This window comes from Trichosurus vulpecula, chromosome 3 (assembly GCF_011100635.1).
Source record: "Trichosurus vulpecula isolate mTriVul1 chromosome 3, mTriVul1.pri, whole genome shotgun sequence".
NCBI lineage: Eukaryota > Metazoa > Chordata > Mammalia > Diprotodontia > Phalangeridae > Trichosurus > Trichosurus vulpecula.
Window position 1 is genome coordinate 156,129,811 of NC_050575.1, and position 20,485 is coordinate 156,150,295.

Sequence of the window (20,485 nt, forward strand, 5' to 3'; positions counted from 1 at the left end):
TGAACAGTACATGGTACCTGAGAGTAGAAAAAGGCTGAGAGCGTTCATACTTCCACAGAGCCTGATAGGTGACTATGGATCCTAAATTCTGCAATTGTGGTTCTGGTGAGTGAATCAAGGTCCTTGCCTTAGTCCCCTCTCCTTGCCAAGCTCATAGAGAACTAGCCCCTGTTACTTTTTTCTCTTTTCCTTCAAAGTCAATGGACCAGGGCCATGATCAGAGGCTCTCTTGGGAGAGCTGCAACACATTAAGTCTTTAGCAATTCTCTTCCTCACCCCAGGTCTGTTTTCTTATCTATAAAATGAGGCAGGTGGGTTAGCTAAGGATCCAAAATGACCTTTGCATTCTGCTTGGCCCAAGAGAGCAGAATTAGAAAGGAGTGGCATAGAAGTTGCAAAGGTAGATTTTGGCTTAATACATAACAGTATGACCTTAAGGTAGCAAGCTAACCCCCAGGCCAGTTATTGGCAAAGGACACACTGGACAGAAGTCTGAATGTCACTAGTCTATCTTCAGTATTTCCATAACCATAGCAAACATGCGTCCTCAGATCTTTCCCTATTTATCTTGGATCAGTGGAGGGGAGAACATGCCTTCACTATCCTTGCCAATGGTTGGTTGAATCATCAGCCACCATCAATTCAGCCAGCAGAGACATAGCCCCTAGTTAGAACTGCCTTGGCTGACTGATGCCGACTGAAAGCTCAGAAAGCCAGGGACACTGAGAAAAGAAACAGAGGTAAGGTCTCCTGTTCTTACATATTTCTATGTCCTGCTACTTTCTCTGGCCCCAATTAATACCACATTTTTATACGCAGCTGTGCTGCGGGCACAGCTTGCTGAAATGGAGAATCTGTTGAGCAAACAAAAGGCTATTTCTAAGAAAGATCATAAAAAAGGAGATGAGATTACTACCCGGGGAGGAATGCAGGGAGGGATGGGGTAAGAGAGTTGGACTTTGGAGGAATCAGTTTGACTGAATGTTTCATTGCAATGTGCTCAGATAAACTCCCATTCTCTCTCCAGGTAAGTGTTGTGCCTATAAAAACACAGCAGTGGGCGGCATTTCAGATTGTAAATGCAAGCCATGCAAAAAAGGTGAGTGCTCCCTTTGCCCCTGGCTGACTATGATGAGGGTTTGGGGTGAGAGGTGCTCGACACCCCAAAGTACCGACACGCCGGGTCCTGCCGAAAGAATTCGACTCAAGCTTTCTCAGCCAAGGGAAAGGATAAAGTTTATTAAGAGTTAGCCAAATAAGCCTGCCCCGAGAGATCCCACCCCTTGCGACGCCTGTAAGGAAAAAGGGCCAGACCCATCTGAGCTAGATTGGTTCTGACCACCTTCATGGAGGCAAGATGGAGATTATATACACAAAGTTTGTGGGAGGGATTGAGGGGTGGTCTGGGGTGACCAGAGGAGGGGTCTAGGGAGGGACTTAAGGACGAGGTCAGACTCCAGGGTGGGGGAAATAGCTGAAGGCTATATGGAAATGACAACCCATCAAGGGCTGGGGTAGCGGAGCTAGGGTATAGATATTTTGATCAGGATTAAGGATGGGAAACAGGATTAAGGGTGGGAAACAGCTGGACAATAGAGGACTGGGCAAGGTAGGCATTTGGGCTTAATGGTTATAGCCTCAGGCCAAGGCCAGGTCGAGTGGCAAGATTCAAGGAGAGTTCAAGGGTTCAAGGGGTTCCCAGAGACTGTGCCCTCATCATTCCCCCCTCAAACAAATGGGACCCAAATTCTTTTGGGGTCAGGGACGAAGGTCTCAGCTTCTGGAATTGCTTCCTGCTGACAAGGGGCGTAGAGCTGGCTTGATGGGTCCAGTTCAAGGGGTGCACAGTCATCTGGAGGTTGATGGCTTGGAGACTGGAGGAGACAAACCTGGCAAGGAAGTTAAGCAAACAACAAAACAGACAGTACAGGAGTACAGAGAAAGGACAATATCCCTGGTGGGAATTAAAGATGACTATTTCATACCTAGCTCCCCTAACCACTTGTTCTGCTTCGGGGTTCAGGAGTGTGTAGCACATCCAAATTAGGTTGGGGATATCTAAGAGCAAGGTTTGATGTTTGGTGAGCCTGTGGTTAGCCAGGCACTGGTGGCCCTCTGCTTCCAGGGTGCTCTGGCAAGGCAGAGCTTCTAGGGGCTGGTCTGCTAGAGGCTTAGAAGCTTCCTCAATTGGAATGGCTGTAGCAGCCAGAGAATCTAATTGTTTTGGAAAACAGGGGTCAGATCCTAAGGACTGGATTAGAATTTCCAAAGCCTGTCCTCTCCTTCCTTCAGCAGAGTGAGTGAAAAGTTTTTCTAGATTAGGTAAGGCTAATGCTGGAGTGGTGGTCAGTTTAGTTTTCAAAGTCCCAAAAGCTTGTGCTGGGTAGGGGCCCCACTCTAGAGGGAGTGAGTCAGGGCCTTGAGTGCCAATTAATGGTTGCAGCCCCTCCCAAGCCTTGGGCTTAATTGGATATTGAAGGCAATGGAGGGAAACTATGGCTGGGGTGGCAGAAGTAGCTTGCCCAGGAATTCCTTGATCCCAAACAATTGGCTCAACCCTTTCCCACGCCTCTGGGGGAACATGGGGAGGTCTGGGAAACAGAGGGAAAAGGGAGTTATGAGGTTTAACTATAGAAAATTGGCTTCCCAATTTCACCATCAGGTCCCTTCCCCAAAAGGGGGCAGGGCCAGAGAAGGAGTGTTCAGACAACAGATCCTTGATGCCCATGACCTGATAGGTCGAGGGGCATGTGGGGCCAAAGCCACTAGTTAAAGCAAGAGAACATAGCCGTGATAAAGTGGGTAACCTTACCTTCTGCCTCGATTTTGCCCAAGGCTCCGCGGGAGAGGTGGAGAAAGTGGGAGCACAGCCAAGCCCCAGGCTTTCCCCTCCTCCCGAGTACTGGAAGACAGGGTGCTGGGAGGAGGCTCTACCACTTTTCCAGCCTCGGGGACATGCTGGGCATGGTCCTGGAGGCGTGGATCCTAGAGGCTTCTTCCAGGGGGGCGCCCTAGAGGGGCACTCCTTAGACCAGTGACCCTCCTTGTGACATCGAAAGCAGGTTTCCCCTTTGCTAAAGTTGCCAGAAGCACCCCCCGGCAATCTCCTGGCCATGGTAGCCGCCAAGAATTGGGCATGTTCTCTGTCTCTGGCTTTTTCCTCTGCCTGGACTAAGTCTCTATTATTGAACACTCCGAATGCTGTCTCCAGTAATTGGGCCTGAGGTGTTTGGGGTCCCATTGCCAATTTCTGCAGTTTCCTCCTAATATCTGGGGCAGACTGATTAATGAAATACATGTTAAGTATTGCCGCCCCTTCAATAGAATCAGGATCCAAATTTGAATACTTCTTAATAGCTTCTACTAGCCGGGCTTGGAAAAGGGCAAGGTTTTCTTTTTCTCCCTGAGTAATCTCCCTAATTTTTTGAAAATTTATTTGCTTTTGAAATGCAGTTCTTAGGCCTTCTAACAGGCAAATTACCATATGGTCTCTCTTTTCTCTATCCTCACTCCTTTGATAATTCCATCCTGGGTCACTAGTGGGAACAGCAGCTGTTCCTGGGGGATATTTTATGGGGTTATTGCTAGCCAAACTGTCCCCAAATTTTTGAGCGTGTTCCCATATTCTCCTCTTCTCCTCAGTGGTACAACAGGTAGAGAAAAGGATATGCAAATCACACCAAGAAAGTTCAAATTGTAGGGACAGATCCCTAAAACCCTCAGTAAACTTAGTGGGATCTTCTGAGTATCTCCCCAGTTTTTCTTTAATTTGGATGAGATCTGAAATGGAGAATGGAACATTCAATCTCCTTGTCCCAGCAGGGGAGGCAGGCATTTCCCTCAGGGGAAAAAGCCTTGAAGGCGCTGTGGGACCTGGAGCTTGGGGCTGAGGTAGATTAGACTGCAAGGCCAGGGCATCTGCCTGGCAAGGGAGATCAGCTAGTACCTGAGGAGGGGTAGAGGTCAGAGGGGAAATACCCCAGAGACCCAAGTGGGTGCTACCTCAGAGAGAGAGGCTAGGGGAGGAGATATTGCCATGGGGGCAGGGCCCGAGGCTGGAACCTGAGTAGGGATTGCCTTGGGGATAGGGCCCATGGTGATAGATGTTGCAGGGCCTGCAGTAGAGGCAGGGCGTGGGGTCCCTTCGGCTGGAAATTCCTTCCTCCTTAGTAAAGGAGAAGTTAGGAGTAATTGTTGGGAGACAAACAAAATAAAACAAGAAAACAAAATATACAGAAGGTACCTGAAACTTTCCCAAATTCCCAGCGCCGAAACAATTGAAAGGATCTGGCACATGCTTCCGGATGGGGCATCCGTCCATGTCCTTCGACATGACCACTGGACCGAGAACCACCTGATAGCGTCAGGTTGAGTTGACCACGACAGCCTGGCTGTCTGACTCACTGAGACCACTGGACCAAGCTGTCCGAGTGGACCGAGAACCACCAGAGAGCGTCAGGTTGACCAGGACAGTGTGACTGTCCGACTCACTGAGACCACTGGACCAAGCTGTCCGACCCACCAAGAACCACCAGAGAGCGTCAGGTTGACCAGGACAGTGTGACTGTCCGACTCACTGAGACCACTGGACCAAGCTGTCCAACCCACTGGGACCTGCTGAGGTCAGGCCCGAGAAGCACATCCAAAATGTTTGGAGAGCGAGGAGGGAGATTGGGAGAGGGGGAGGCTCACATACCTTCAGTCTTGGCTGGAGAAGAACTTGAGATTAGCAGTGCTTCCCGGTCAGGGAACCATAAATGATGAGGGTTTGGGGTGAGAGGTGCTCGACACCCCAAAGTACCGACACGCCGGGTCCTGCCGAAAGAATTCGACTCAAGCTTTCTCAGCCAAGGGAAAGGATAAAGTTTATTAAGAGTTAGCCAAATAAGCCTGCCCCGAGAGATCCCACCCCTTGCGACGCCTGTAAGGAAAAAGGGCCAGACCCATCTGAGCTAGATTGGTTCTGACCACCTTCATGGAGGCAAGATGGAGATTATATACACAAAGTTTGTGGGAGGGATTGAGGGGTGGTCTGGGGTGACCAGAGGAGGGGTCTAGGGAGGGACTTAAGGACGAGGTCAGACTCCAGGGTGGGGGAAATAGCTGAAGGCTATATGGAAATGACAACCCATCAAGGGCTGGGGTAGCGGAGCTAGGGTATAGATATTTTGATCAGGATTAAGGATGGGAAACAGGATTAAGGGTGGGAAACAGCTGGACAATAGAGGACTGGGCAAGGTAGGCATTTGGGCTTAATGGTTATAGCCTCAGGCCAAGGCCAGGTTGAGTGGCAAGATTCAAGGAGAGTTCAAGGGTTCAAGGGGTTCCCAGAGACTGTGCCCTCATCAACTAGATGTCCTGGGCCAGTGAGAAAATTAACCAGACAAGCCTTATCGGTGCTCAGAGTAGATGGGCACTCACAGAGTATGATTTGAGAGGCTCTGGAAAATCTCTCTACCTCCAGTCCCCCAAAGCAATCTCCCCTTAGATGCCTGAAATTCTATTATTAAAGATTCATTCCCTTGCAGGAATGTTCTCATTTTAAATGTAAATGTTCCTTCAGTTTGCTGCACTCTACAATCTCTTCCAGCTGCACAGTGAGTTAGAGGCCTCAGTGAAAATTAGAGCCAGATATGCCCTCTAGAATGAGAGGGACTCCTGGCATCAAGAGAAGACTGGCTATGGCGGTCAAGGAAAGGAGGATGACAAAGGGGACAGGCAGCTTCTGAAGGCCGATTCTTTGGCCTTTGGCACTTTATTACTGTGGCCTTGTATTGGGTAGGGTAAGGCAGAGGAAGAATTCAGAGATTTATTAGGACCTGAGTTCCCAAACATGGAAAAATTAAAGTTATTTTTCTTCTTTCTATCCCAATCCTCATCTAGCAGACAAATAAGTGACATGGTGGATAGAGTGCTGAGTCTGGAATCAGGAAGACCTGAGTTCAGATTTGACCTCAGCCACTCACTAGCTGTGTGACCTGGAACAAATTACTTAATCTCTGCCTGACTCAGTTTCCTCAGCTATAAAATGTAAAATAATAAAATTGTAAAAAAAAAAAAAACAACAACCCCAAACCCACCACTTAATAGTAATAATAAAAACCTATCTCCCCAGGCTGTTATGAAGATCAAATGAGATATGTATGAAGCATTTAGCACATTACCTGGCACATAATAGGTGCCTAATAAATGCTTGTTTCCTTTCTTCAAAGGACCATATAATGTTAAAGCTGGAAGCAGGTGTGTGCTGGAGCCAGTTCAGATTGGCTTACAAGATTAAATTGTTAGTGTGAGCATTTATACCTCTGAAACCCTCAAAGTCTACAAATCAGGGCCTAATGTATTGTGTTATTGATTGTCTAGACTTACGAAAGTGCTAATAATGCAGATTAAATTTTTAAATGTGTGCTCCTGCACACTTTTCTCAAAGAGCCTGTTGTTAAACATTTACCAGCACACCTTTGGGTAGACGGGACTAGAGGTCATCTGGTCTCTTCATTTTATAAAGGAGGAAACTGAGATCCCCAGCTAATGGGGTTCTGTGTAGCTTCAGGATACAAGGCAAAAGGATCTTTCTCCTCTAGCCATTGTACCAAACCCCTTCATTCTACCTTTGGTAGAGTCAGAAGAGAGGTCTAGGAACCAAAGTCAAAGAGGTAAAAGATAATAGAAGGAAACTTGGTAAAGTGGAAAGAGCCCTGGCTCTGCCATTTACTTTCTGGGTGACTTTGAGCCCCAAGTCACTTCCCTTTTAAGCCTCAGTTTCTTCAACTATAAAATAAAGGAGTTGGATTAAATGATTTCTAAAGTGTCTGGGAACTTTAAAATCTTAGGTGCCAGCTCCCTTCCACCTCTTGGTACCAGTTACACACTTGGAGGCACAGGTAGAGAAGAGAAAACCTTTGTTGGCAAAGTCAAGGACCTGGGGAACTTGTGGGATCCCTGAGTTTGGCCTCTCATCTTATTTTTTTCCTCTTTTCTCAGGCTGCTGCCAGCGCTGTCCCACTGGTTGCCCCAAGTGTATCCAGAAGTGTAGCTGCAAAGAACACCAGAAAGATAGGCAGTGTAGCTGCTGCAGAAAAAACAGCCATAACTAGGTTCACAAACTCAGCACGCGGTATGTTCCTGGGACAGCGTCCTGTGCCATCAAAGGGGGATGCTCACATCTTGACGGAGTGAACAAAAGAGACCCAGTACAGCCTTTGGCTTAGTGAAGCCAACTTAGGAGTGGGGCACCTACATGGTCTTTGTTTAGATATCTTCCCTAAGTAGGATATAAACTCCTAGACAGCAATCTCCAGTTGTGTGTGTTTGTGTGTATGAGGCGCCTCCTTTCAGACCTTCAGACTCAGTAAGCATTCAGCCATTGATTATTTTTAAAAGTTTTTTTAAAGCACATTTTTATTGATATCTTTTGGCTTCACATTGCCTAAAATTTCCCCAGTATCCCTCTACTTCTGGAAGAATTATCCCGCATGAGAGTATTTTTTAAAGAAAAAAGAGGAAGGTGACAAAAAAAAAATCAGAAAAACTAATCAATATATTGAAAGAGTTTGAAAACGGATGAGATGTTGTACAGCCACGAACTTCCCATTTCACCAAGGACTCTTTTCTCACATCTTGTCTTCGGACCCTGGTTGTTCTTTGTAAATTGTCAGCCATTGATTATTAACTGACATCTATGGACAAGAATGGGTGAAAAAGATGTTATCTAGCTAGATGACACAGAAGATAGAGTGCAGGATCAAGGGTCAGGCAGACCCGAGTTTGAATCCTGCTTCATATACTTCCTAGCTATAAGATTCTGTGTAAGTCACTTGACACATTGTTCGCCTCAGTTTCTTTATCTGTAAAATAATAGTAGCATCTGCCTCATAGGTAGCTGTTGTAAGGATCAAGTGAGTTAATATGTATGTATGTATATATATATATATGTGTGTGTGTGTGTGTCCATAATATACATACATACATATGCACACACAGTGCTTTGCAAACTTTAAAGTGCAATGTGAATGTTGTTGTTATTATTTAACCACTGTCAGCCTCAGTATATTAGTAAGGCAATGCTAACAATGTAGATGATAATTGTCAAGATGCCTATGTGGTTCTGTATTGCAAAGTATGCGAGACTCTCCACGTAGAAGTAAACCATTTATTCAGACATCAGAGAACCATATTGCATAAGCCATCTACCCAGTCCATCACCGCAGGGAAGCATTCGATACGTAATATCACAACATGGAGCCTTGCCATCTCTCTCTCTCTCTCTCTCTCTCTCTCTCTCTCTCTCTCTCTCTCTCTCTCCATTTCCTGTGACACACTTTCCTTTTCCTCTCAGCAAGCTCCTTCCACCACACATGACTTAGGCTTCCTGTGACATAAGCAGGTCACGTGGCCTATTAATGGGTGGGAAAGATCTTCAAATCTAAATTGCTATTACACTCAGTTTCCCCATATGTAAAATAAATATAATAACACAATTATCCTGGCAGGGTTGTTACGAAGATCAAATAAGATAATGTTTATAAAGAACTTTCCAAACCTTAAAGCGATCCATAAATGCCATATTATTATCATTAAGGGTGTATTTGTGTGTGTGTGTGTGTGTGTGTGTGTGTGTGTGTGGTGGGGAGGGGTGTTTATGTAAAGGGAGGTGGGCTATCCATATACTATGAGAGAGGGACAATAAAATTTTGGATTTGGAGCCAGAGGAACTGGGTTCCAATCTCGAATCTGACATTTTACTCTCTATATCACCTTGGACAAATCACTTCATCTCTCGGGACCTCATCTCCTCATCTGTTAAAAGAAGACCTTCGAGATGACCTCTCTTTCAGCTTTAACTCTATGATCTTCTGGCTTGGGCTCTGCTGCTAATTAGCCATGTGACCTCAGGCAACTCTAAATCAATAATTTTATTGCCTAACTGGATCCATCTACATGTTGAACTAAGCCATGTCACTATTTGCTACAAAGATGGACTCCTCACGCATATGTCTCCTTTCTCAGGATAGGCTTTAGATACAAGGAAGTTGAGTTTACCAGACATACACTGCTTATATTCCCCACATTGTCTTCTAGTTTCTTAGAAGTACGACTCAAACTGTGCCCGTAGAAGATGCCTGGCACCTCCCTTCCCTTGACCTCACATCTGAAAGATGCTACATAAACACGATTGGTTGCCTCCCTTCTCCACCTCCACCCCCACAGAGGGGCCAAAGTTTCAGACCACCCCAACAAAGCTCCTCAGAATCTTTCCCTCAGTCTCTTTCCTGACTCCTTTTCACATACTGTACTTGGAAGGGTTAGGCCAGTCTGATCCGTGTACACCAGCCGTGAAGGTGGGGCAATGATGGCTTAAATGTCCATCTCTCATCCCCAGGATAGAGTTCTGGGCCTGGAGTCAGGAAGATCTGCACTCAAGCTCTGCCTCAGGCTGCTCTTAGCTGTGTGACCCTGGGCAGGTCACTTACCCTCTCTCAGCCTGTTTTCTCACCTGTAAAACAGGGATAATAACACCTACCTCCCAAACTTATTGTAAGGATCGGATGAGATACTATTTGTAAGACTTTGTAAATTCTAAATATAAATGCTAGCTGTTATTATTATTAGCTGTGCCTGTTAGTCATACTCTTCTCTGATGCCCAAGTTCCCTTGAACCCCTCCACCAATGTTTACTATTCTCCATCTTTAGTTCACAACTTCTTCATCCTATACTTATTTCTCGTTGTTTTTTTTTTTTTACCCCTTAAGGTTTCTCCTTCTATCTCCTCATAAAAGGTGTCTGTAGCCTTTCTGGGTCATGTGGTATAAGCGCATGGCTAGTATTAGGTCATCTACATCCTCTGCCAACTCTCACATTGGATCCTCAGGACTACATACTTTCCAAGCAGTTGGGTAATATCAGTGGCCTCTCTGATGGTTGAAGTCTATGATCTCCCTCACTTCATACTCTTTCGGTGACCCAATACTAGTGGGGCTGGTTGCATCCACTGATACTGTAGGAATTCTGGAGAATGTGCTACTTTAAGGTAAAAAACATCAAAAACAGAATCAATTAATTCTGCATAATGGTCTGAGCCCTAGGGACTCCAAGTAATGGTCAATGGTTCTAAGTAAAGTTCTCATCAAGGGCCTAAGAAGGACAGTGTGCTGAAATAGATATGTAGTCTAGCCAGATTTGTTTTCCTAGCTCCAGCAAGAGAACCTCCATTAATCAGGCCCACTCCCAAGCCTCAGGTCTTACAGAGTCCCACCTATAAATGCAGCTCCTATGCCCCTAGGGTTGTCAATTGCTGTGCCTCTGGGATGCATCCCAAAGAAAGCTATAGGATATGCGCGTAGAAGAGGCATTGCCCATGAATCCTGCATGTGACCCTATTCTGGACAGATGCAGCTACTGGCAAGTTCTAGGTCATGTTTCACTGCAGGTAGGTAATACAGTAGCTCAAGAACTGTTTTAATCTCTTGGTTAACACATTCCACTTGGCAAGTGACTTGTATGCAGTATACCCCATTATTTTGATGAACCAGTGAACTAATCTCTTCTGGAGGGCCCTTGAGAATTTTGCTGTGTATTGCAGCTATCAGACATCATCTATGCTGGACATCCGTGCAATAACTTGATTATGTCCTTTGAGAAGTACCAAGTTGTTTGGACTACAGAACGCAGTCTTGGATGTAGGGCTAACTGGCACCTTCTAAGTGAAGTAAATGGACCACATTTATGAAAATTATTGAGTTGCCAAGAATGGAAGTGAGACAGGCATGAGATCTGCCCTCCGATCAAGAGTGAGGCTGTAGAGAAAGTGACAAAGGTCATGGAAAACCCACAGCTCAACCTCAGCTACCAAAAGTAGCCTGTCAAAGAATATTGAACACCTGCTATGTGCCAGGCACTGTACTAAGCACTAGGGACACAAAGAGGCAATAGATAGTCCTTACCATCCAGGAGCTCACAATCTAATGGAGACAACAAGCAAACAAAAATGCACAAACAAGCTATTTACAGGTTAAATAGAGAGGGAAGGCACTCAAATTAAGAGGGTTTGGGAAAGACTTCATGTAGAAGATGGGATTTTAGCTGGAACTTAAAGGAAGTCAGGAGACTGAGATGAGGAAGGATAGGATGCCAGACACAGTAGTTCTAAGTTAATTCTTTTGCCCACTTATCTTCCCCCTCCCCTGCCCTGCCCTCATGAGTCCTGCAAGCAAGTCCTTATGATTAATCCACATAACCTTCTCTGGGTAGTATGGAGACACTATCTTCCATCCTTTGAAATACGTGGTCCCAGGTCCCCTGTGCAAAGGTTGTTTTCCTCTTTTCCCCTCTGCCGAATCTCTTAAATCTGTGCTCTAGGGCAATACATCTACCAGGATATTCTTGTCCCCCAGAACCTGAACTACCCAGAGCAGGAGAACAGAAGCATTCATTGTGCATGCTGGCTGAGCAGGATATATGGTCCCTTTTTGTTTGTTGGTTTTAATGGACCTGTGATTTCATTGCTGTAGGGAACTGACAATGAGAGACTTTCTCTACCAATCTGAGTTGGCACCTTCTCAGCAACTCTTAATCTTAAGGAGTTGCCAGGGCCACTAAGAAGCAAAGTACCTTGCCCAGGGTCACCTAGCCAGTATGTGTCAAGTGACTCTTGAACCCAGCCTCTGGGATCAGCTCTGCATCCACTTGCCATGCTGCCTCTTCCCTTAAAATGTCAAATATTTATGATCTATGAAATCCATTATGGCTTTTAAGCCCCATCTAGATGATACCACCCTCCCGCAAAGCCACCTTAATTGCCAATGCTTCCCTATCCATAAATATTATTTCTTTCTATGGGGGTTACAATAGCTGGCACAGATGGGAGACAATAAATAGTGGTACCATCTTGGGATTTAGGATCCCCCCTCCCTTCTTGCTTTTTTTTTTTTTTTTGCAACTCTTTGGTTAAGCTTGCTCCAAAGATCACCTCTGTTTCTAAGAAAAATGCCTGGGTAGGGGCAAGACATTATAAAAGAATACATGCCTTTTTCAAGTTTCAGAAAGCCCCCTTCTTGTTCTAGTTCCCAGTAGAATCTGGAGCCCTTTCATAAACATAAGCCAGGGGTTCCTCCAGTCACATTTAGAGGATTTTGCCCAGAGCCTTGTTCAATGGAAAACAAGTCTCCGAACTACATTTCCTAGAAGCCTGTGCATGGGGTCTACAAGTCAAGTCAAGTCAATAAACATTTATTAAGCACCTAATATGTGCCAGCCACTTAACTAAGTGCTAATACATCATTGCCCAGGGACTGAGTGATGGAGGATCTCCAGCATGAGAAAAATTTAAAAGCATAGGTGTGGGTGGCTCTTGGAGGAGCATCAGAGTGCAGATATCAAGAAGGCATGTGACCAGAACACAAGGCAATAGATAGGTAGGAACAGAAACAACCAGGAGCCAGGGAGAAAAGCAGTCAGACCAGCCATAGAGAGCAGGCATCTACAGTCAACTGTCAGAAGCCAGCCACAAGAAGCTGCCATACCATTCTATGACTGAAAGCATTCACTAGCCTGTAGTGTTTCCGAGCATCTGCTGTGAGTAATTGCTGCATCTCCCTCTTATCATTTTGGAGAGACTTAGGAGTTAATCAGGAGTGACGCTAGAGCTCCCTGGGAGATATCTATGTATAATATGGATTGTAGCTATTTTTAAATGAGAACTGAGAATATTTGATATCCATTTGATATCCATTGTTATTATTTTGTCAAATGTCTTTGCTTTTTATTATCTGGTTTAGTTTAATTAAAAAAAAAAGTATCAGTGGGGGCTCATAAGCGTGATTTTAAAAATACCATGAGAGCAATACCAGTGACCTGAGGGTAGCAGAGAAGGGGCTTCTCAACTAAATTCAGATGTTTGTTCAGACATTTTTCAGTAGTGTCCTACTTTTCATGACCCCATTTTGGAGTTTTCTTGGCAAAGAGACTAGAATGGTTTGCCATTTTCTTCTCGAGCTCATTTTACAGATGAGAAATTGAGGTAAACAGGGTTAAGTGACTTGCCCAGGGTCACACAGCTGTGTTGTAAATTGGCTGTTCCTGCCATCACATTACTCCCAAGGATGCCATCACTTTCTTTCTGGCCTGTTTATATTCCAGATGCATTTTTGTAGTCCATGTAGCTCTAAAATAAATCCGAAAGTTACCTAAGGCTGATGGAAAGCACATTACACTATTCTGCAATGCAAACCATGGAACCCAACTGTGTTAACAGTACCCTGATATGGGAGAAGTATTCCTATGGTGGGAAAATAATAAAATGTCATCTAAGTGACAAAATATGGGAATAGTCAAAGTTAAAGGACTTGTAGAAAAGATTAGCACACTGATTCAGTGATCGTGGAGCTATGAATTAGTATAACTATTTTGAAAGCAATGTGGAAATATGAAAATAAATTAAAAAATTAAAAATTACTGTTAAGCATATAGCCCAAGGAGGTCTTATTGATAAAAAGAAAGTCACCAAAATAATTATAGCAGGATTTTTTTGTGGTAGCAAATAACTAGAGACATAGTAGGTGCAGATTAATTGGAGAATGACTAAACAAATTGTGGCACATGAATGTAATTGGATATTATTAGGCGGTAAGAAACAATGAACATGATGAATACAGAGAAGCATGGACTTATACTGCATTGATGCAAAGTGAAGTAAGCAGAGCTAGAAAAACAGCATGCACAGCTACAGGAATCTGAATGGAAGGAACAACAGCAAAAGAATCAAAAATGAAGATCACAAAATTACAAAGAACCAAGCATGGCCCTAAAGAAGAGATCCGACCAGATGTCTCCTCGTTTGCAGAGGTGGAAGGTCCAGAAGTGTAGAACATCATACACATTTTCAGATTTTTTTCGACATGTCATTTTTGCTTATTTTTTTCTCTTAAAGAATTATTTGTTATATGGGATGGCTCATTGGGAGGGAGAGAAGACATATGGTGGAAACTGAAGCAATGTAAAAGTAAGGTACCAACAAAAATATCATCTACATAAGCCAAAAGGCATCACCTGGTATTCATAGTCATCTCCCTGAAGCCAGCCTTTCCTTTTGACAATCCATCTTTTACACAGCTGCCTATTAATATTCTTAAAGCCCATATCTGACCATGTCACTCTGTTCAAGAGACTTGAGTGGTTCCCTATTTCCTCTGTGGTGATTAAAAAGGTTCAAGAGACATAGTTTCTGGGTAATTTAATCATTTTATTAATAAGGCCAGCACACTTATTAATAAAAGGATGGTCATTTGGCATGTGTCTCTTAGATCAAAGACAATCATGGAGGTAGGCTAAGGGCTTATATGTTCTTTTGGAAGAAGAGTGGCAATCAACTCTGATTGGTTAACAATTAATGAGAGAAAGAATATTACAAGGAGGGGCTGAAAGTGACATCATATCACCCTTGGACAAAGAGACTATATACCCAGACCATCTCCAGCCTTGTGCAATCTATTTAAAGAATGTATGCTCTACCCAAGCCTGAGCAGGACACAATGGCTACCCGACTTGGGTAGTGTCTGAACAGGAAAGTTAGTCCCATCTCATTATCAGCAATGTCCTTCAAGAAACTGAACTTTTTAAAATCAGGACTTTAGGAAAAAGGGAGAAGTCTGAATCTTCCCAAGTCATTGGTTATTAATAATCATTTCTCTCATTCACAGGATAACAGTTTTCCTCTGGCATTTAAAGCCCCTCACAGTCTGGTTCCAGTCTATCTTTCCAAGCTGATTCTCCCTCTCACACCCTCCATCCTAGTTAAGTTGGCTTATTTGATAGTTCCAGTACATGACATTCTACCTCTGTGATGAAAGCACATTTAAAAGTTACAAAGTAAGTTTGTGGGGCGAAGGGTTTCTAATAATTGGTGGAAATCAGGAAAGACTTTGGATTCTGAAGGGAGCTAGGAATTGCAAGAAGCACATGTGAGAGGAAGGAGAGCATCACATGCATGGGGGAGGGGTGAGGGGGTGACCTGTGCAAAAGTAAGGGGCCAAGAGATGGAATGCTGTATACTGGGACAATCAAGCCAACTTGACTAGGATGGGAGATGTGAGAAGGGGAATCATGGGTTATTCTCATGACACTCTAACTCCAATAGAGTTTTTCTGGCTGTCCCCCGTGTCTGCAATGCTCTCTCTCCTTATGTCCATCTCCCAAATTCCCTGGCTTCCTTCAGGTCTCAGCTAAAGCTCCTCACCCTTGATTAACTTCTTAAAGAGGCCTATTCACTGAATGGGCATCACCTCACTCAAAGTGAGATCCTGAAAAGACCTTAGCCTGAAAGGACCAGGGTCTCCCAATGCATCCTGGGCCATCTCCAGTCATCCTGGTGAATATCAGGCCACTGGATCCAGATGGCTCTGGATGAGAAAGTGAGGCTGGTGACCTTGCACAGCCCTTCCTCACTCAAATCAAAGTCAACTGCAAGTCTTGTCATCATTTCCCTGATGTCATGGTCCTCTTTGAGAACGAAGGACAAACACAACAACAATAAAGCTCTACCATCTACAGGAAGCTTTTCTTTTTTTCTGTATATGTTTATTTTTTCTCTTTCTTTTGAATAATATTTTAATTTTCCCCCAATTACATGTAAAAACAATTTTTAACATTCATTTAAAAATGTTTTGAGTTCCAAATTCTCTCTTTCCTTCTCCTCCCCTCTCCCTGAGACAGTAAACAATTTGATATAGTTTATACATGTACAAGGAAGCCTTTCTTTAATTAAGGAAATTAAGTCCTCAGTAATCTTAGTGCCTTCCCTATGAAATTACCCCTAATTTATCCTGTATCTATTTTGTTTCTACACAGCTGTTCTCACATTGTCTCCTCTATTAGACTGTGAGCTCCTGGAAACTAGGGACCGCTTTTTGTCTTTCTTTAGGATGCAAGCTCTTTAATCAATCAGTCAACATGTATTAAGCCCCTACTATGTGCCAGGCATTCTGCTATGTGCTGGGCAGGGACTGAGTTTTTTTTTTCAACCTTTCCTTGTATCTCCAACACTTAGCACAGCGCCTGGCACATAGTAGGCACATAAGTGTTAGGTGACTGACATTACATGACAGAACCAAGAGCATTGGCTCAACCATCAAAAGACCTAGATTCAAATCCTGCCTCTGAAACTTACTACCTAGGTGACCTTGGGCAACTCATTCAACTTCCCAAGGACTCAATATCGTGATCTTGAAAATGAGGATGTTGATCTCCACAGGTGGTTTATGAGGTTCTTTCCACCCACTAATTACACTGTGCGGTCTCTCATACTATGTCCAGGTCATAGGATCATAGACGTGGAGCTGAAAGAAACCTCAAACACTGTCTTGTCAATCAACAAGCATTAATCACTCACTACGTGCAAAGCACTAGCTAAATGTTAGCCATATAAGGAAGGGAAACAGACACAGACACACACACAGTCCCTGACCTAAGGAGCGTAAAAGTGTAAATAACTAGGTACCTATACAATGTATACAGGATATATACAAAGTAATTTGAAAGTAGAAGGCATTAGCAACTGGACAGAATCAGGAAAGGTCTGCAGAAGGTGGACTTTGAGCTGAGTCTTAAGGGAAGCAAAGACAGTTTGAGGCAGCAGAACATTCCAGGCATTTGGTACAGCCAAGACAAAGGCACAGATATGGAAACAGAGTTTTCCAAGAATGGCCAGTAGGCCAGTGACTCTGGATTGTAGAGTTCTTGGAGAGGAGTAATGCGTAAGATGACTGGAAAAGTAGGCAAGGGCCTAGTTGTGAAAAGGTTTAAATGCCAAATAAGAGGATTTTAAATTTGATCCAGGAGGTAATAGGGAGGCAGTGGAGCTCATCTGGCAGGTCAGACTTAATGTTAGAAAAATCATCTTGTCTGGAGGATGGATTGGAGAGGGGAGACACTTGAGGCAGAGAGATCAGAGAGAAGATGTGATAAGGGGCTGAACTAGGGTTGTGGCTGCATAAGTAAAGAGAAAGGGACAATAGGAGAGATAATAACAGTAATGGTAATAATAGCTAACATTTATAGGGAGCTCACTATGTGCCAGGCAATTTGCTAAGCACTTAACAATTATTATGTCATTTGATCCTCATAATAAATCTGGGAGGTAGGTGCTATTATTATCCCCATTTTACAAATGGAAAAAAAAAACTGAGGCAAACAGTGACTTGCCTAGGGTCATACGGTTGGGAAGTTTCAGAGAGATATCTTGAGGATGGGAAAGACAAGATTTGACCATGGATTACATATGCAAGGTGAGGGCGATTGGGGAGTAGAGGTTTGCAGACCTCAGTGACTGGAAGGATGACTGTAACAGGGAAGTTTGGAAAGGGGTAAGATGGGTAGATGAGTCCAGTCCCCTCATTTTACCGAGGGAGATTAAATGATAAAGGGTAGGCTGGAGGGAAGGAGGAGGAGGGAATTGGATGGGCCCGGGATACGTTGTGGGGTCTTTTGTTCATTGTAAACTGCGGCGCAGGTGGGAAAGCAATGCTAGGCGGGGTGCAAATCTCTGAAACCAGATGCATTTGCACACGGCAGTAGCAGGCAAGTCTGGAGGCGTGCGACAGTTGTCACTGCAATGCGCCCGAGCCGCTTGGCTCACTGATGGGGTGGGGGAGGCGCCCTGAGACGTGCGCAAGGGAGAACAAGGCGGGGACCGGGGGTTTGCACTCGCTCCCTGGGCTCGCTCAACTATAAAACTCCAGCTACCTGCTGCCGCTCACCAACGCCAGGCTCACAGGAATCAGCTGTACGTCTGTGGCTACTGTCTGCACCGCACCAGCTCTGAACGCCCCGAGCCATGGATTCTCGAAACTGCAGCTGCTCTACTGGTGAGAAAGGATGGAGCGGAGAAAAATCGTGTGATGCTCCCCAGCAAGGGGCCACCCGCTGCTGCCTTGGGGTTCTGGGGGGCGGGGGGGGGGCGAGGGGGAGCTGGAGCAGAGAAAAGGATACTGAGCCCATGCTCTTCTTGCTTTAGGTGTTAACTAGAGCCCCACTATCGAATGCTTCATCTGAGGGTGCCCTAGAATTCTGTTCCTTCCCCCTTATCTCCTTTGGGGGTGATGCGTTCCCTTCCTTCCCTTCACGAGAGCCTTCTGCCTTGGAAGCCTTTGGGATGGAGGACTGGGAGACTTTTCAAGCAATGTTCAAAAACATGGCGAATTCTCCTTCCGATAGATAGACTTAGAGCTGTAAGGGGCCTAAGAAACGATGCACCCTATTCCCCTCATCTTAGAGAGCAGTGAGCAGCCTGTGTGATGACCTAAGTAGCAGAATCCAGGCCCTGTGATTGCGGAGCTAGCCATCCTTTCCATGACTGTGCATTGTGTCCTAGGAAACTGGGATTGCTTTCTACTGACCTGTTTTGTTTGCTTTTTTTTTTATCTTTCCTCTCCTAGGAGGCTCTTGCAACTGTTCTGGGCATTGCAAATGCAAAGAATGCAAATGCACTTCCTGCCAGAAAGGAGGTGAGTGAGTGTGGTCTTTGGGTAAATCCACTCTCTCCCTCCCCCCCCCACCAGTGAACCTGGACCATGGGCTGGGAGGGAGGTTGAAAAGCCATCCAGGGAGCAGCTAGGTGGTTCAGTGGACAGACCACCTGCTTGGGAGTCAGGAGGACCTGAATTCAAATTGGACCTCCAGACACTTACTAGCTGTGTGACCCTGGGCAAGTCACTTAACCCTGCTTGCCTTAAAAAAAGAAAAACAAAACCAGAAAAGTCATCCTGTCATCATCTTGATGTGAGGCAGGGTGACCCCTCAGTCATGTCTGGGGCCAAGTAAGCTAGAATGTAGGAGTAAGCTGAAGATGGTTCTTCCTCCCCCTGCCCTCTCATCCTCTAAGCTCTCTGCAAGCCTCTGTTGCTACAGTTATAGAGGGCTGAACCTAACTGCTCTTGGTCCTCAGAGTAAGTCTAGAGGCCCAGGGAGATATAGAAGGTCCCATCACCATGGCTGTGCCACCAGAGACCATGGCAGCCTCACTAAAGGAATCTGTCAGAGCAAAGCAGAGCTCTCTGAAGCCCAGCCTCAGGGGGTGGGGACTCCACTTTACAGGTTGCCTTGGAAACTCCCTATCAACCCCTTTCCTCAAATGACCCATGAGTTCTTGCCTTCCAGCTCCTGATAGTCATTTTAGCCTCTAAATGCACTTTCCTTTGTGGTCCTGTTCCTTAACCTTCCTCCCTGTTCCCCATTTTGGATGCACTGCTGTCTGGCCAAATCTCCTCTAGGGGCTCTGCATGTCCCAGACTTTGGGTTCTTTTGTTTCCTGTGCTGCCATGGTAGCAGATCTGGCTAAAACAGAACCAAGAAGGTTTTTTGGGCAACATTTCCTAAACCTAAAAAAAAAAAACAAAACCCAGTACCCCTTCCCTAACTTTATATATACTCACAGTGAAAACTTTCTGCAAGTTTAGGATGTTAGAAGGCACCTTAATTATCATGGCCTATAAAAGATCATAGGGTCATATTTAGAACTGGGAGGGACATCAGAGGCCATCTAGTTTGCCTCCCTTCCATGTTATAGATGAGGAAACTGAGGTCCAGAGAGGTTATGCCTTCTCCAAGGTAGCATACCTCGGTAGTACCAGAGCTAGAATTATTAGAATCAAGATATTCTCTCTCTCTCTCTTTCTCCCTCTCCCTCTCTATCTCTGTCTCTGTCTGTTTCTCTGTCTCTGTCTCCCTCCCCCTCTTCTGCCCCCCTCCCCCCCCTCTCTCCCTCCTTTCTCTGTCTCTCTCTGTCTCTGTCTCTCCCTCACTCTCTCTCTCTCTCTCTCTCTCTCTCTCTCTCTCTCTCTCTCTCCCCCCCCTTCTCTCTCCCCCTCCCCCCCCCCCCACCTCTTTCCCCAAACATCCTTCCCAACAGAGAGAGAGCTCTGCCTTGACCATTCAACGCCCTGTCCTCAGCTTTCACACTGGGCTGTGTAATAGGTTGTTATAGTTCTTTTCCTTCTCTGTCTCCTTAGGCTGCACTACCTGCTGCCCTCCTCAGTGTCCTAAGTGTTCCAAGGAGTGTGCCGCTGGCAAAGGGAATGACAAGGGAGGCTGCTGCCATTGAGGAAGCTGCTGGCTTCATGTAAATATAATCATCGTTTCCTAGAAGCATGAGGTGTATGCACTGCCTGCCACAAAAAATGTTCTCATGTGTTTTCAAATGCCAATAAATTCAGTGAACAAAGTAAACTCTTGGTTTGTTATTCCTCTGAATGGGTATATCACAAGGGTGGAAGAAAACAGGGAAAAGGGTGGGTAAAATTCACAGACTTAGATGATTTAGGACTGGAAAGGGACACCCATCATCAAGCTACCCCTCCTATATGTTGGATAACTGTGAAAAAAGAAGCCCTTGGGTCCTTCTTTTCTCATTTTTCAGTATATTTGAGAATTATGGGAGATAGAATCTAAGTGGTTTGGGTTTAGGTTCTACAAATACATTACCTACTATGTTCA

General features: G+C 45.0%; 1 protein-coding gene across 1 annotated transcript; it reads left to right on the top strand.

Annotated features, from left to right (window-relative positions):
- Positions 1 to 539: 539 nt before the first annotated feature.
- On the top strand, positions 540 to 20,218 carry LOC118842268. The gene is made up of 6 exons (XM_036749851.1): positions 540 to 614; positions 1,028 to 1,099; positions 6,985 to 7,117; positions 17,657 to 17,859; positions 18,430 to 18,498; positions 20,002 to 20,218. The coding sequence occupies exons 1-6, from the start codon at positions 540 to 542 to the stop codon at positions 20,113 to 20,115; spliced, it is 666 nt and encodes a 221-aa protein (XP_036605746.1). The 3' UTR covers positions 20,116 to 20,218.
- Positions 20,219 to 20,485: the final 267 nt, after the last annotated feature.

Bases quoted from the DNA above. Each gene is read 5' to 3' on its own strand.
- LOC118842268 (XM_036749851.1), top strand. From the start codon at position 540: ATGCGTCCTCAGATCTTTCCCTATTTATCTTGGATCAGTGGAGGGGAG. The intron at 1,100-6,984 runs GTGAGTGCTCCC...CTCTTTTCTCAG, and splicing joins ATGCAAGCCATGCAAAAAAG to GCTGCTGCCAGCGCTGTCCC. The intron at 17,860-18,429 runs GTGAGAAAGGAT...TTCCTCTCCTAG, and splicing joins AAACTGCAGCTGCTCTACTG to GAGGCTCTTGCAACTGTTCT.